Source organism: Sceloporus undulatus, chromosome 5 (genome assembly GCF_019175285.1).
Source record: "Sceloporus undulatus isolate JIND9_A2432 ecotype Alabama chromosome 5, SceUnd_v1.1, whole genome shotgun sequence".
NCBI lineage: Eukaryota > Metazoa > Chordata > Lepidosauria > Squamata > Phrynosomatidae > Sceloporus > Sceloporus undulatus.
In genome coordinates, this window is record NC_056526.1 from 99,674,769 (window position 1) to 99,692,959 (window position 18,191).

An 18,191-nucleotide genomic window follows, 5' to 3' on the forward strand; every position below is an offset into this window, starting at 1 on the left:
GCAGATTGTGACCATCACCCCACCATCTTACCTCTCTGGATATGAAGTATTTTAATGTGAACAAATAGTAACTGGTATGTTTGGGTGTTATGAAAATTGGACCAATATGTAACCTATGAGATGGACAGGTTGCTTACCTGTAACAGTATTTCTTCAAGTGGTCATCTGCGAATACATACAAATGGGTTTCACTGCGCCTGCGCAGTGCTGTTCAGAAACTTCTGGAATCACTGGGCAGTTTACTTTGCAACATATAGAAACTTTTTGGCGGTAACTCCGCCCACCCGTTATAAGGTCCCTGCCTTCCCGCTCTTTTCCCCAGTTCTGCAATTTTTCCGCCAAGCAGGCGATGGAAAGAGCCAATGTGAGCAGGACACTGAGAGGATGGACAGGTGGGATTTCTATGTATTCGCAGATGACCACTCGAAGAAATACTGTTACAGGTAAGCAACCTGTCCTTCTTCGTGGTCTCTGCGAATCATACAAATGGGTTTAGACTGACAAGCTTAGGTAAGCGGCGGAGGGAGTGTCCTGAAACCAAAGCTATGGTAAACCAAAGGCATATTTATTGTAACAATAAAACCTTGAACCATAAAAAGTCAGTCTTTTGTTTGTGCACAAAAACTCAACACGGCAATAACATTGCAAAACCTGAGAAGGAAATGTAAGGTCATGCAAGACCAATCCCATCGGAATTGTGCAAACCAACATTCAACAGAATGTAAAAAACAGTGGCATTATTTACATAAACCTTGTAAACAACAATCACCAGTGGTGCAATCAATGCAACCCTGAGACCAACACAGCCCTCCCGAAAGCTGCGTCTCGGATGGCCCTGGTGTCCAGCCTATAATGCTTTATGAAAGTCAGAGGCTGGGATCAGACGGCAGCCTTGCAAACATCCTCCAAGCGGTTCCCCGACAGGAATGCTGAAGTTGAAGCTGTCGCATGCGATGACGGAGGCTTCTCTCCCCGAGGGGACACAGGACGCAGGTTCAACCTGGTGAACTCTCGGAAGGCGGTCTCCCTCGGCACTGCCATGTAGTATCTCCCCATCTTCGAGTCGAAGAACATGTCAGTGTCCTCATCCACTGGTTTGTCGTCATCCAAGTGGAGCGAGAGAGAAGGAGACTGCCTCCGGCCAACTGTCCCTGCATCGGCACGGGCAAAGTCCACCGTCGAAGGCAGCGGTGTGTCCAGGATGGGAGCCGCATGCAAGGCGGAGGAGTCCTCTGGATGCGAGGAGGCTGGCGTGCGAACCTTCTTGGATGGGGAATGCGGCTTATGGGAAGCGCGCTCCTTCCCCTTGGAGGACATCGCCGACCCACTCTGCTCCCGGCTGGACTTGGACTTCTTGGGTGCGGAGTCCTCAGCTGCTTCCTTGGAGTGCCTCCTCTTTGATGATCGCGGCATCTCAACCTGATCCTCGGGGGGTTGTCTGGCAGATCTGAGAGGACAACGGCTCCCATGGACTGAGGCTTAGATGTCTTGCCTCTGTCCTCCGGTGCAGCCTTCCTCGATGCCACCGAGGATGCCCCCGTCTCGGGCAGCTTGGAAGCGTGTCGAGATGCCTTCAACAACGCCTTGGAAGATTGGACCGGCACGGTCAGGACCTCCGCCTCCGCTCGATCCCTCGAGCGCGAGCCCTCCGGGGACGGCTTCCTCCCGGACTTCACCCTGGGCTCGGAACCCTCAGTCCCCAACGTTTTGTGGGGGCGCTTGGAGGGCTTGTCAATGGCACTGGGTTTTTGCGAACCACGGGTCACATCGGTGGTGGTGGACGACTCTGCCATCGGCAGGGCAGACACCACGCTGGACACGCTGGCCCAGGAAGAGGAGGCGGCCGGTGCAGCTGAGGATGGATGCGGGCCCCCCTCTTGGACTTTTCCCTGAGCGATGGCTGAAGTCAGCCGGGACTCACGATTCTTCCGAGCCTGGGAAGAGAGGGACTTGCAGAGTGGACAAGCCTTCGGGTCGTGGTCCTTTCCTAAGCACAGGAGGCAGGAGGAGTGCGGATCTTGAATGGGCACCTTGCCTCCGCAAACATCACACTTCTTGAAGGGTGCAGGCATCCTTCCGAAGTCGACAAAGTGAGAGTCCAAAAAGGAGGTCAACAAGCCAAAAGTCCGAAGTTACCAGGGGCGAGAGAAAGAGAATGGTCAAGAACAGTTCGAGGTCAAAAGTGAAAGTGATTCCAATTGCAAGCTAAAGCAAGCGAAGTTCCCTGAAGCAGCTAGCACGGCGGAAAAAAGGAACCGAGAAAAAGAGCGGGAAGGCAGGGGCCTTATAACGGGTGGGCAGAGTTACCGCCAAAAAGTTTCTATATGTTGCAAAGTAAACTTTGCCTAGTGATTCCAGAAGTTTCCGAACAGCACTGCGCAGGCACAGTGCAACCCATTTGTATGATTCGCAGAGACCACGAAGAAGAATGTAAAAGGTGTATGGTAAGTATTTATTAATCCAAGGAAAGAGTAATAGGAATTGTTAAGAACCATCCAAAGGATAAAAAAATAATTTCTAAAATTAGAGAAATTGGGAAAATGTGAGGCGGAATGGATGCTGGCTTGTAAATAAGCAGTACAGAGGAAATCAAATCTTATTATAAGGAAATACTACTCAGAATTACACTTCTGTTTTGTTTTTATTGCATAGCTGGTTACAAGGAACACAGACACAAACTACTTTTTTCAAATTCCACATATTTTAATTTAAAGGACAGACTCTTATTCCTGGCATTACATAAGATAAAATTACACTTCATACAGCTTTCCTCTCTCTTTTAAAAAATACCATATCAAAGTGGGAATAGTGTGCATCAGTAAAATCTTTAAAATGTGAAGAATAATATTTCATACTCTCTTTAGAGCACTCTCCTCTTCAGTTGAAGATTACATGGTCCTTTTTGGAAGCTCAACCTCCTTCACATTATAAAAAGGAACAGTGCTCAATGCTAGAGGGTTATGGGGGACCCGTGAAACCTTCTGTGGCATGACCTATGTAGAAAGTAGCATTTGATTACACTGAGAGTGAAACCAGGTTGTAATTTGTGATGGGTGTAATGACCTGATTTTTGTTTTAAATCATCCCTAATTGAATTGATCACAAGTGGAAAACAGTGTCTGTCATCATGGCTACTTACGATTACATTTGGAACATTAACACATCTATAGGATCATTCTACTTGAGTCATTTTACAACATCTCAACTAGCCCTCTTGTTGCGCTGGATATTTAATTGCTACCACCTCATAGGGAAAACTGTTATCAGTGTGTAGCTAAAAAGAAAAGGCAATAGCTTTAGTCAGGCAAATCCCAGCTAAGCCTTATGTTTGACATAGTCGTTAAAGTCTCTCTTCTTGTTGCTAAAAGAGATACTTCAGACTGCTGTTGTATGAATTCTGAATGGGTAGTCATTTAGTTTTTTTGGCTTTACTCCTGTGCCTTAAATAGAGCGATAAGAACTCTTCAGCAGCTGAAGCTTTTCCTGAAAGGTACATATGGATGGAAAATACTTCAACTGCTAAATTTCTTATCTCTTTCTGTTAAGTGCACCCAAACCTGGAAGAAAGTGTGAACCGTAAAAGTAAAGAATATAGTTATTGTGTTTTGAGTTCTTAGATCTAAGGTTTCAGAGTTCCTGTATTTATTTGTGTAGTATTAAGAGTTCTTGTCCGTCCCCCGCCTTCTTGTTCCAGGATGAACCTGCTAAAATTTCCTCTGTCGCTCTTAAAAATACAAAAGCTCAGTCCTCTGCATTTGGGCATCCTTTTTATAATAGTAAAAGGGAGTTTAGACATATTTACAAAGAGCAAAATCTACTGGATGCCAAATGGAAGGCCTTTACATGGAAATTACTTTCCCCTAAAGCATTTAATAAAGAACTGACTTAGAACTGAATATTATTGATTATTCATATCAGTGTACTGGACCTCTGAATAAGCAACAGCAATATCCAGTGCTAAGCAACATCGAGGCCAATTTATCAGCAGCTCTATAAAAAGTTTACTCTACTATGTACCACAATGTAGGGATCAGTTAACAAAACATTGTCTGTGCTCCTTAGTTATTTTCAGTGAGAAGTTTCAGAATCCATGAGCCAACTTGGGTCATTTCAGCTCAGAAATTAGATGTGACCAGCTGAGATCAGTACCAAGGTTGTCATCAAGCCCAGGAAAACTGACATCAAGTAGGATTTTGCTTAGACTGTCATTCATAGTATCCAAGACTAGGCCTTCCATGAGTGAATGGTTTTCTGAAAGAACAGAGACTTGAAGCTCTGGGGATGACTGCTTGCTGGGTGCAGGAGAGCTTGTCAAGGGGCCAGAGACCATAGCATTGGCTTCTGCATTTAGAAGTGGCAGATGTGGGGAATCACAGAGGGATTGTCTTGGGGGAGTGCTACAAAATCCCAAAAGATCTACATCCTCCTGGAGGGATAGTAAAGGTACTGGAAGGGTTCTCACAGGGGTGAAATCCAGATCACTAGTTTCTTTGACAAAAGGTGCCAGTCTCCAGGTGTCAGTAAGTGCTAGGCAAGGTGGAGCAGCTACAGAAGTTTTACTAGGGGTGGAAGAAGCTGGTAGTTTGTTGAACATCTCTTTCATTGGAGTTTTAAAGGGACCATCTTCCTCTTGAAAGCAACTAAGCTGAGATGAGTTTACCACAGCAAGAGTTTCTTGCCCAAATGGAAGGTCATGTGTGAATGACTCTGAACTACCACTGGATGGCAGAACCATAACTGGTTCTTCTGAACAAGGCAGGGATAAGTGCTGCTTCCTTCTGGATTTGCCAGTTTTATGCCTTTCTTGCCTCTTTATAGGCATTGTATCCAACGTGTGCTGGGGTGGCAACGTGAAGGCTGTAAACCGTCTCTTCTGTTCTACAGGCGGAGCTGGAAGGCATACATTCAGTTCTTTGTCAAGTTTTGTTGGCTCTTCTTTTATAGATAGTGCTGTAGGAGAGACCCATTCTGTGGAATAAAAGGTGTCATTCTCTTCTTTAATAGTCAGGGCTGTAGGAAAAGCTCTGCTGATCTGACAGGAATCCTCCTTTGTGGAGGCAAATGGAGACAAGTCCTCACTAGAGCAAATCTCCTCCTTTATGGAATTTGCAGAGAACAGGGCTGGCTCTTCAGTGGATGATGGCACCTACAGTAGGAGCACAGGAGGTGAGAAGTGTCAGTATAGTTCAGAACAAAGTAATTGTTTTTAAAAAATCAGTTTAAAGAGTTATTATTATGTATCCTGTCTGATCTGCTTGAGAGATTGGTTAAACTTAAATAATGATAAGCTTCTAAGTTTAGAAGTTTATCATTAAATTTAGAAGCATATGGGAATAGATATGGACGCTTATCTAGTCCATGACCAAATCAGTCAATTAAGATTTCAATAATCACATTATAAGGAAAACGCTTTTCAGGATCTGAGCCAAATTCAAAACACATTTTAACAGAAAGATACCTCAATGAATCCAAGAGAAAAATTAGGTAAAGAAAAATTGCTGAGATATGAAGATAAATTGATAAAAGAAACATCAGACAATTACAAAATAAAATCATTAAAGGAATTAAGACAAGAAGGTTACAACATACAATGGTTCACTTATAGACAGGTAAGAGAAAGATTATTATATGGAATTACAGAACAGCAAACAGAATTAGAGAAATTATTGATGACAAAAGAAGACACAAAACTACTATCAAGGATATATAAATTTTTACTAAATCTGGAAATGGAAACAGAACTAATAAAATACTGTATGATAAAATGGGCACAAGACATAGGGGAAAATATTCAACTTGAGAAATGGGAAAAAACCTGGAAAAGAAGATTGAAATACACTTTGTGTATGGACTTGAAAGAAAATATTTACAAAATGCAATTCAGGTAGGACTTGGCCCCAGATAGATTAAGTAAAATCTACAATGATAGGTGTTGGAAACGTTCAACAGAAAAAGGGACATTTTATTATATATGGTGGCTATGTGCAAAAAGCTAGAAATTAATGGACACAAATACATAAAGAAATTACAGATATATTACAAATTAAAACTGAAAATAAACCCAAAATGTTCCTTTTGGGAATGTTAAATGAAGATTTGGAAAAATAACACAGCAAAGTTTTGTATTATATGATCATAGCCACCAAAATCACCTATGCTAAATATTGGATGGATGAGAAAATTCCAAATATCAAAATGGTTTTCAAAATTATATGAATATATGGAAAATGATAAACTTATACAACTATTTTACAATCAATTGATTTTACAATTGAAAAATTTGAAGAAGACTGGTTGAAAATAACAACCTATCTGTAGTTTGGAAAAGACTGAGATAAAAACATTATAAGTTTTTGTTTACAAAAATATTTTTTAAAGAGTGTAAATGAGTGTAAAGCCACAAAACAATGAACTGGTTATAAATGCATGATCTAGTAGAGAGATATGTTTTCTGTAAACAAGGTTTTAATAAGAAATCTAAAAATCAGTATCAGAAATCAGAATTAGCAGAGAGGGGAGGAAGCTAATAAATGTATGTTTTAGGTTTTTATGTTTTAAGTTCAGTTAAAATGGATTTACAAATGTAAGTGAATATGTTTTTATATTTGTTTATAAATATATTAAAAATAAATAAAAAATAAGTCAAGAAGTACCAGAGAAAGGTTAAATATATTATATTCAAATGTTTAAAATTATATTTTATAGTGGCTCTATTAAATATTTTAAACAAAATTGGTAATCAGACTCTAAAAATTGTGTTTGCTGGTTTGTTGTTACTGAAGAGGAATCTTTTCTTCTTTTTCGTAAATGTACATTTCAGGAAGAAGACTACTTTCTCTTTTAAGAAGGCATGGGGAGTGTCTTTTTCCCTTCCTGGGCAAAACTAAAAACAAACAAAACCCAAAACCAAACCAAACTAAACCAAACCCCCAAAAAACCCTAAAGATCATTGACGATCTTTCTCAAGTGCCTTGCATTAGACTGGGGCACAATCTGTTTCTTGAGGTTTTACGGGTATCTCTGAGACTGATCCTTTCCCTCAGGGAACTTAGTGGAAATGGGTATGGAATGGTCCTGGCAATACCCTAGGAAGAACATGAGAAGGTAATTGAGTTTGGCATTGTGTGGGCCAAATGGAGATTTGAAGTAGGATCGTGCCAGATGGTGAATCACTGTGGAGGTGGGTGTCACAGAGGCAGGGTAGTTCATTCACTCAATGCTAGGTGACAAATTCTCACTGATAATTAAAAAGCATTTTCCAGCTCTGTAAAATAAAAAATCCTTGCCCTACTCTGAGCATAAAGACTAGCCTTTCACTTCTACTGCTTGGAAGCCTACCGAAAGTACAAGATTGTTTCTGCTACTAAGTGTACCACAGCACTGTGCAAATTGAACAATGATTCCAGTAAATTCCTGTGAGAAGGAGGCAGCCTCTCACCTCATGCCAGTATAGGACATGTGTCTTTAGAGAATGACCTGCCTGGCCCAGCAGGAGATAGTTTATTATAAGGAATGTATGATAAAATGAATGCAAGACATTGGAGAACAAACTCATTTAAATATGTGGGGAAAAGTTTGGGCAAAAAACCTAAAATTTACTAAAAGTGCGCATCTGTTAGAAAATTAATATAAATTATTTTATAAGTGGCATTTGACACCCACAAAGTTGGCTAAGATAAAAAAGGTAAAAGAGATAGGCTTTTGGAAATGCAGGCAAATCAATGCCTCCCTCTTCCATATGTGGTGGAAATGCCAGGATGCTGTAAAGTTTTGGAGGGCGGTTCATGGTAAAATCCAAATGATCTTTTTACTTGATTTAGGTGGGTTACAGTCTGCCCGTTTGGGGCGGGCTGCACCCGCCCCTTTCCCCGGTGTATCGGGGCCTCAGCTGCCAGACTGGCAGCCCCCAAGGCCCCGATCCGCCGCTTTCCAGGCTGCGGGGAAGCGGCAAAAGGCCCCTTCCCCACAGCCTGAAAAGGGGTGTCCTTGGGGCTTCAAGCTCCAAGGACACCCCGCGGCGGGGAGGAAGAGAAAGGGGCCGCTTGGCCCCTTTCTCCCTTGCTTCGCTGGGCGCAACATTCTGAAGGCTGCGCCCAGCGATGCAAAGTGGCGCTGCAAACCAGGAAGGAGCTCCGAAATGGAGCTCCTTCCTGGTCCACGCAAAGGGTGCACTAAGCGCCCTGGCACGGACTGACGAAGTCACGTCCGCGCCGCCCCGTATAGAGGCGGCGCGGTCATGACGTTGTCATGGCGGCCCCCATGTGGAAGGGGAGCCGCCATTTTGTACGGACCCAGTCCATACTAGGGTTAGGGGGGTGCGGAAGCACTGCACTTTCCTAACCCTAGTACGGACTGACTCTGTACTTTCATGGTGGTTTGTAACCCGCCTTTGAGATGAAAACTAAATTATATTTATTGAACATAATAGAAGACTTGAAAATAAAATTAAGTAAAGAAGAGATAGGCGTAATATTGCACATGATCACTGAAGCCCGCCTAATTTATGCAAGGCATTGGAAAGAGAAATATGATTTGCTACTGGAAGACTGGACAGTGAAAGTATATAATTTAATGATTATGGATACATTAACAATGATGTTAAATGACAGATCAGATCAGCAATTTGAGAGAAAATGGTTGAAAATTAAGAAGCTTTGGATCTGAAATAAAAAATCCCATTGCTTTTTTTTCTTTCCTCATTCCCCCCCCCCCTTTTCCCTCTTCTTTTAAATATTGATGTCTCGAGACTACTTTGGACTGGATGATACATAATCGTATAAGCTTGCCTCTGTTTTATAGGAATTTTCTCAAAAAAATTAGAATTTATAGGGAAGGGAGGTAACCACTTTGTCCTGTTTGGGTAGGAGAATGTTTCTCATAGTAACCATGGCATGCTCTCCTCCACTTCATTTCTTAAGTATGGTACTTAGTTATGTTCTAAACTAAGTGTGTACAACATCTGGAACTGTAAAAATAAAGCCCTCCATAAAGCTTTTTAAAAAAGGAGAAAGAATTTTTTAAAAAGGAATTTAATTATTACAGTATTAAAACAGATAGTTATTTAAAAAACTTTATCAAACTTTATCAAATTGTTGAATGCTTTCCCCCCCCCCTTTTTTTTTTTGCAAGTTCTAAGGGCCTGTTGACCATGAATGTCAAATTTTGTGGGGGCCCCATTTGCAGTTTGATTGATTCCTCAAATTGAAGCATAAAATCTTAAAATGAGCTGTTGAATAAAATTTATTTCTATCCATGACCATAGAAGTGTGAAGTAGTTTAGAATTTATTTTCGTACCATTTAACTCTAGAGTCCCTCCACCAATCCATAAGTAGCACAGGTCTAATGAATGTTTTGGAATGAAGCTGGGTGTTCCAGTTTAACAATTTCTTTCACCATTTTAATGAAGAAGTGAATTCTGATGCAGATCTGGGAGGGGCTATAACTAGTTTAAAGGGTATGCTAAAAAGTCAAAATTATCAGATAAAAACATTAAACCTTAAGAAGGCCCAAGATGACACCCTATAAAGATTTGGCACTGTGATTTCCTAAAGGAACCATTATTATACCTTTTGTGAGCACCCACATTATCCTAGTATTTATCCTGTGTAATTGAGACAGTACATGCAGGCACAAAAAAGGAGGCATCAGTTGATCTGAGGGAGCTTCATGTTTTTCAGAAGTACAAGAAATGGGGCAGGGGCATGAAGGGGGAACCCCTGGAGCTGCCCAATGATTGACTGAGACCAGAATTCTGTTGCTGCACTATGCTAGTTTAACGCTCCATTATACTAACGCAGGGGTAGGCAATCTTTTTGAGCCAGGGGCCGGGTTGCTGTCCCAGACAACTGGGGGGCAAAGCCAAAAAAAATTTAAAATTTGTAAAATGAAATAGATAAATATAGTCAGTACAAATGTAAGGACGACAAATGTAGGACAAAATTTTCAAATGGAAGACACTTTTTTTTTTAAAAAAATGGAGGACACGCAAAAAAATTTGCTGATTTTTTTTAAAAATGTTAATATAAATGCATGTTTCTGAGGCTTCTATAGACAATTGCCCCCCAAAGGGCCTGGCGGCAATCGGCGGCAGGACCGGGCTGGGGCCGGTCTCAAGGCCTTGCTGGGCCGCATCCGGCCCGCGGGCCGCAGGTTGCCTACCCCTGTACTAATGCAATGCATTTTTGCAGAACTGCAGGTGTGGGAAGGCAGAGAATATAATCAGAATTGTTGTTAGGAGGATGCTCTTGGTTCCAGGCAGCCTGTTTCTTCCAATTCCTGGGCAGGTTTTCTAAATCAGTATATTCTGAGTAGGCTGGCTTGGAAGCATCATCTGTGCAAAGCCAGCCTTCCTAAAATACCGTACTCAGAAGCTAAGAATTACAGAAATGGTAGAGGAACCAAAAGCTTTCTCTCCCGATAGTTGCACTGATAAATTTCCCAGGCTCTCCCCTGGCAATGCTGCATCCACAGCCTTTTTACTCCTGTTGCTATTACAATGCTAGTATAGTGCACCAACAGGATCTTGGCATGAGCATGTATAGTGCCACAAAATGTTGAGTGTCTGTTGAAGGAAATGGAAAATAGGGGTGGCTGGGGTAAGGGGTATATCAGGTTGCAGTTTATTGAGGTTTTGCTGTAATTAGGATAACAGATCAAGAATTAATCAACTCTATTTGCCATGGTTAGATTCAAAGAATCAGTTGGAAGAGACTACAAGGGCCATCCAGTCCAACTCCCTGCCATGCAGGAACGCCAATCAAAGCACCCCTAACGGATGGTCATCCAACTTTTGTTTAAAGACCTCCAAAGAAGGAGACTCCACCACACTCCAAGGGAGGATGTTCCACTGTCAAACAGCTCTTACTGTCAGGACGTACTTCCTAATATTGAGGTGGAATCTCTTTTCCTCTAATTTGAATCCATTGCTACAGGTCCTATTCTCTGGAGCAGCATAAAACAAGCTTGCTCCATCTTCAATATGATACCCCTTCAAATATTTAAACAGGGCCATCATATCACCTCTTAACCTTCTCTTCTCCACATGAAACATCCCAAGGTTATAAGTCTCTTCTCATAGGGCATGGTTTCCAGACGCTTCACCATTTCGTTCACCTTCCTCTGGTCACCCTCCAGCTTGTCAACATCCTTTTTGAATTGTGGTGCCCAGAACCAGATACAGTATTCCCGGTGAGGCCTGACCAGAGTACTACTATTTCCCTTGATTTAGATATTATACTTCTACTGCTAGCCTAGTATCGCATTGGCTTTTTTGACTGTTGCATCACACTGTTGACTCATATTCAACTTGTCTACTAGGACTCTCAGATCCCTTTCACATGTAGTCTTGTAATATCCTCCATTCTATATCTATGCATTTTATATTTTCTCCCTAAGTGTTGTACCTTACATTTCCTCCTAGTGAAATTTATTTTGGTACTTTTGGCCCAGCTTTCTAATCTGTCAAACTCATTTTGAATTTGGAGTGTTAGCTACTCCTCCTAATTTGGTGTCATCTGCAAATTTGATATGCATGCCCCTATTCTTTCATCCAAATCATTGATAACGATGTTGACATTTGCCCTCTTCCAGTCTGCTGGGACTAATCCCATTCTCCAGGAGTTCTTAAAGCAGGGGTAGGCAACCTTTTTGACTCGGGGGCCAGGTTGCTGTCCTTCAGACAACTGGGGGGCCGAAACCAAAAAATAAATAATTAATTTAAATAATAATAATAATAATATAAATAAATAAATAAACCGGGACAAATGTAGGACAAAATTTTCAAATGGAGGACACTTTTTTAATAAAAAAAATTGGAAGGCACGCAAAAAAATTGCTAATTTTAAAAAAATGTTAATATAAATGCATGTTTCTGAGGCTTCTATAGACAATTGCCCCTCCTTGCTCCCCTTGCCCGTCTCCTCCTGATAGGCCAAAGGCGCCAGCGGCAGTCGGCGGCAGGACCAGGCTGGGGCCGGTCCCAAGGCCTCGCCGGGCCGCAGGTTGCCTACCCCTGTCTTAAAGAATATTGCCAGTGGTTCTGAGATTACTTCTGCCAGTTCTTTTAATACCCTTGGATGTAGTTCACCTGGTCCTGGAGACTTGGAATTCATTTAGGTTAACTAGGTATTTCTGTACTAACTCTTTACTTATTCTGTGCTGCATTTTCTCTATTGCATCCTGGGCTCCATTTTCCTCAGGTTGAATGTCCTTTTCCTTTTGTAAGAAGACTGAGGCAAAGGTGGTGAGCAGTTCTGGCCTTTTCTCTGTCCCTTGTTAGTATTTCACCATCTTCTCCACACAATGGCCCTATCATTTTCTTCTTGTTGTTTTTGCTATGGACATACCCCCAAATCTCCTTTTATTGTTACCTTTGGGAGATAGCTCTACTACTACTCTGCACAGAATATGTTTATTTGAAATACACATTCATTTAAGAAGACATGCAAGCAACATTTAAGAATATTAGAAAGGTTTATTCCATTATCCAAAAGGGTGGATGATCCTTATCCTCTGACCTGAAGCAAGAGTATGCATCTGTCAGAATGTGGAACCAGTATCCAGGAAAATCAATTAGTCAGTCTTATGAAGAATAAGCAAAACTTTATTGATAGCTCCAAGATCAGCAGTTCAACTCCATTCAGTGTTTAAGCTGAGACTAACCCCCCACACACACCAAAAGCAATACATAAAAACCCAGGTTTGTTTACTCCACCCCCAACCAAAAACCTGCGCAACAAAATCCCCACCTCTTTCTCACCATTATTCATCCCCATCTCTCTCCCCATAGCTTCTATCCCTCTATGCTCTAAGCTTGCATTCCAACTGGATAACAGCCACCTGGTACCACTCAGCTCCTACATAACTACATCTATACTAGCCATAGCAAAAGCATCTCAACCCCCAGCATCCCCACACACATAAAACATATATCTGATAGAATACTAGCAAGGATTCTAACAGCATCCAGCTTCTCTACTTGGCTTTTGTCTCTAGGGGCCCCTCTTAGGGATGTGATAGGTTAAGGTTTAGCACCTCCTGTGTTGGGGCCTGGGGTGAGGCAAAGCTAGTGTGCTCTGTCTTTGTGATACTCTTCCTCTTTTTGCTGGAGCCAATTAATGGTAAGGAGAATGAAGCACAAATATAGGTTGAGTTTCTCTTACTTGCAATGCTTGGGACCAGAAGTGTTTTGGATTTCAGATTTTGATAAAATATCTTGGAAATGGGACCCAAGTCTAAATAAGAAATTTATTTAACTTCCATATACAAGTTATACACATAACCTAAAGGTAATTTTATACATAATATTTTAATAGATTTGCACATGAAATTTGTGTATACTGAGCCACCAGAAAGCAAAGGTGTCACTATCTCAGACACTCATGTAACAATTTTGGAGTATTTCAGATTTCCAAAGGGATAAGGGCCATTCAACCTGTACTTTGTTTCCTTGGACTTATGAGAGGTATAGTATAGTTGTATCAAAAAAAAAAAAAAAAAAAAAACCAAAAAACAATGTACAGAGCACCAGGAAAGTTTATTTCCTTTAAGTGGTAGTACATTCCTTGGAGGCAGAGTAGAAAAATATCCCTTTGCAGGGATAAAATTTTGGGACTATGCTATGGGAGAATTTTTAGATGGCAAGGTAGCTGTTTCTGTTTTCCAGCTGCCTCCAATAGTGCTCTCGCTGTTAGGGATTAAAGTTGGTGTTTACCAATTGTTTTCCTGTCTGCAGTGAAAGGAAGAGGTAGTATTGGAAATAAAGACAGAATCACCTAAGCCTGGAGCACTGAGAAAAAACCAAAAACCTATTCTGTCAGAAGCAGGATGAGAAGTGAGAAGATCCGCTGAAGACAGAATATTCTAGCATAGCCCTGCTGCCACATATGGATGAAGAGTCATTCTCAACAGAATGCACTTGTCCTTGGACTTCCGGTTGGTAATGGCTCCCTGAAGAGACGCACTATGAGGAGGCTCTTGGGGACGTTCTTACTTAACGCGGTTTGCTGCTCTAAGGAATATTTCAAAGAACAGCGAAATTACCCCTTAGGTATAAGGGGGTCGGAGGGGGCTCAACGGAGGCCCAGAGGCTGCACTCCAAGGCTGAAAATTCAGAAGTAGATCCAGTCCTGGTGAAATCAAAGGGTCTGGATTCAAAATGTAAGGTGCAGCGGGGCTGGAGAGCATACCACAACTGCGGGTTAAGGAGCGACTTTTGTCGCATTAGGGAGCCACCAATTTTTAATTTTTGTTTCTTTTGGAGTTAACTTGGATTTGAAGTTAAGGAGTTGTCGCAGAAAGAACTATTATCACTGCTGGGGTGTAAATTCCAAGCAGAATAATAATTTGGATTTGTTGCATTTAACAATTGAATTAATTTAGAGATGGACAGGACTATAAATGTATTTCTGAAATTTCAAGAAAGAACCAAAAGAGACAGTGAGGATAACCTATTACCTATTGTTGTTGGTGGTGATTGAGAAGAAGAAAGTGACTATCTGGAACAATATAGATATCTTTAAAATTAACGGATAAGTAACTATGCCATGATGCCTTAAGTATTTCAAGGGTTAAGAACATTTATTTACTTGCTGAATATACATCCTAGCTGGTGTCCTTGAAGTCATCTGGGGGGAGAAGCTGTGTCTTCTTTGTTTCTGTTTCGTCTCAGCTTGGAGAGAGAGTGGAGAGAGAGAGGAGAAGCGGAGTCCGGACCGCGAGGTGGAAAGGAGGAAGAAGGACAGAATCATAGAGTGGAATTGGAGGAAGAAAGAAAGGAGCCGGAAAAGGGACAAAAAGGAAGTGACGGCGTAACCTTAGAGCGTACTATAGAGTTGGACATAGAGTTGTTAAGGAAGCGGATGGACGATAAAACAGAGAGAGCATCAGAGTGTTGGGAAAAAAGGAAGTAAAAATTAAAGGAACGTGGAGAATATAGTGTTTGGAAAAAGGAAAAGTTTGAACTTTTGGAAATACTTAAATTTTGAACGGAGGACTTGATGATGGATTGTGAACAGGTGGGTTAGTGGGAAGGAACATGGTTGGGGAATAGAAATGAGTGAAGATTCCATAGGTAAGGGCGGGGGGAGGAAAGATACTGTTAAAATGATGATCTTAGCCAGGATTATATTTTTATTTCAAAATTTACCAATTATTGCTAATGATGCCCCCTTGGAAAAATGGAATAAGGACATCTTGAAATTTGTTTGGCAAAATAAAAAAGCAAGGATAAAAGCAAAAGTCTTACAAGATAAAATAGAAAGAGGGGGATTAGCTTTACCAAATTTAAAGTGGTATTATCATGCATGTATTTTAGATTGTCTTATAGATTGGTTTAAATTAGAAAATAAGAGATTGTTAATTCTAGAAGGAAATGATTTAAGATATGGATTCCATGGATACTTGTTTTATGATAAATTGAAAGTGGACAGAAATTTTAATAATCATTTTATTCCCAAAGCCCTTTTTAAAGTATGGATGAGATACAAAGAAAAATGGTGCCCAAAGATCCCAACATGGACTTCTCCTGTCAAAGCATTATTTAGAAGAGAAGAATTCAGTGGAAAAAATTGGATGTGTTATAGAGATATAATAAACATAATGGAGAAAAGTGTTATTTTGAAAACACAAGAAGAGCTTCTAAATGAGGGATGGAACTGTAATAGGTTCACTCATAGACAATTAAGAGAGAGATTTAATATGGATATTAAATTGATAGGTATAGGTCCCAGTGACTCAGAATTTGAAAATATAATTTGGCGAGATAACATCAAATTTTTTTTTGAAATTTTATAATATAATTCTAAAATGGGAATTACAGGATGAGACAGTGAAAGAATTTATGATCAAATGGGCAGTAGACTTACAGCAAACAATCGAATTTGAGCAATGGGAGAAATTATGGAAAAAGAGAATCAAATATACAAAAAATATAGACATAAAGGAAAATGTTTATAAAACAATGTATTGATGGTACCTAACACCCTATAAATTATCAAAAATGTTTAAAGGAACAAATGCTGTATGTTGGAAGTGTCACTCAGAATTAGGAACGTATTTACATGAACGGTGGAAATGTGAGGTATTGGGGGAAAATACACAAAGAAATGAAAAAAATGTTCAACAATCGTGCAGACCCGAAATTGTATCTTTTGAATATTCTAGACAATCAGAAACTAGAAATTATGGTAGGCAAAATAATATTTTTGACAATAATAGCGGCAAGAATGGCTCTGGCAAAATATTGGAAAGTAGAAGAAACACCAACAATTGAAGAATGGAAATGGAAAATATTTGATTTTTTTGAAATGGATAAATTACCATATTTAACAAGACATCAATCATTACAAAAATTTTATGAAGAATGACAACCATGGATTAAATATCTTCAATCTGAAAACCCAGAAAATAAGTGGGTAGCTTTGACAGACTGAGTTGGTGGTGAATTGGTAGTGATAGAAGAGATGAAAAATATATTTCTAATTTGTAATCAGTTCTTGTTGTAGATATAAATATTTAGACATATGAATATAGGAATAGGAATAGATAGCACTGGAGGATTTATATACATATTGAGAGAAAAGTTTTGTTTTTCCAGAATTAATGAAGTAACAAATCCAGTTGAAATAAGTGAATTATTACATTAGTCACCTATGGATTATGCATAAAAAAATAACTAAGAGTTAGTAACCAATTATTTTTTCTTAATCATTGGTTCTAATGTGACAACTTTGGAAGTGTAATTATGATTATCATGAAATATGAAATGAAGGGTTTAGATAACATATCACTCAGTGCCTTTCGTCAGATACTGTTGAGGGCTTCCTCTGTTCTTGGAACAGGATGACTTTGCTCAGTAAATGATGCTGTGATATAATGCAGCCTATATTAGTGTAATGTATTGTATATGGGTCTACTTTTGAAAAGTTTTTGTCAACTTCAATGAAACCTAGCCTGATTATTAATTGGCATGGGTGGCTTTAGATATGTTGCCTAAGGGTTAAAAGATTTTCATTAGTGCCATTTGTTTTCAGCTTTATTTCAAAATGATGACTTTTGTTTTAAAGCCTTAAGTAGTCTAAAATGATTGCCTTCTCCCACATTCACTTGGCTGGCAGTTGAGATAATATTCAAATTCTCATATCTTTAGAGATTAGTCAGGAAGCTACTAGAAACAAGGCCTTTTATCTGCTGGTGACTGTATTATAGCAATAGCAAGGGCATTTCTATCTCGGTTATCAGTGAACTAGCACTCCCTGAGTGGCTTACAATGTGTAAGCTAATTGCCCCAAACAAGCTGGGTACTCATTTTACAATTCTATTCTACAAAAGGATGGAAGGCTGAGTGGACCCTGCTGCCATTATGGCTGCAGAACTGGTATTTAACCACTGTGCCATCAGGGCTCCCTGTTATAAAAAAACCCAAAAAACATTTTTGCTATATGTTTTAATCTGGTGACTTTCTTGATGTTCTTTAGGTCAGATGAAGAGAACATTTCACGGCTGAGGGCTAAATTGGTCTGGGATGTCAGGGATTTTACGATTTTAATTGTACAATTTTAACGGTTGTGTTTTATGTATATTAGCCGCCTTGGGTCCCACCTTGGGAAAAAGGTGAGATATAAATAAATAAATAAATAAATAAATCTCTGATGCCATGCATCTTCTCACTCCCATCCACATTCTCATACACATCCACCTTAATTGCACTGACACAATACATTGTCTATGTGGATCACTTGGGGCATGGGGATTTTCCCTGAGCAAGAGCCCCTCTCAGGGAAAGAGTAACAGCTGGTCAGAGACAGCAAATTCCTACCCTCAGCACAGAACAGGAAAAATCTCTCAGCTGCTGACTGAAGATAAGAGCTTTCCCTTATCTAGGTTACAGGATTACTTCAGTTCTCATTTCAACCCTGTAACAGTCGTTCTCATGAGAGTTTTAGCACAATTTTTCTTCCACACACATCCATCCCAAGGCATGTAGACAGACAACACCATCAATAATTTGTGACAACCCTTCCCACCATCCAGTACTTAACTAATACAGTATTAAAACGCTACAAAGTACTTCTCTATCTATACACCATGGATGGAAATCTTTGGATCCTGAAACAGAGGAAGTAACTGCCAGGGTGGAAGTTCATTGCCCAGGCCTGTTTTAGGTGCCAGGCAAATTTCATTCTGTCTTGTC

At 40.2% G+C, this 18,191-nt stretch overlaps 1 protein-coding gene across 3 annotated transcripts in view; it reads right to left on the reverse strand.

Annotated features, from left to right (window-relative positions):
* Positions 1 to 2,635: 2,635 nt before the first annotated feature.
* The window catches only part of FOXM1 (forkhead box M1), a 61,541-nt gene continuing 45,985 nt past the window's right edge, over positions 2,636 to 18,191 (reverse strand). For all 3 annotated transcript variants that reach the window (XM_042470896.1, XM_042470894.1, XM_042470893.1), the window contains one exon: positions 2,636 to 5,146. In XM_042470896.1, the coding sequence (XP_042326830.1) occupies positions 4,106 to 5,146 (1,041 nt within the window). In that variant the 3' untranslated portion in view covers positions 2,636 to 4,105. The remainder of the gene's footprint in view (positions 5,147 to 18,191) is intronic.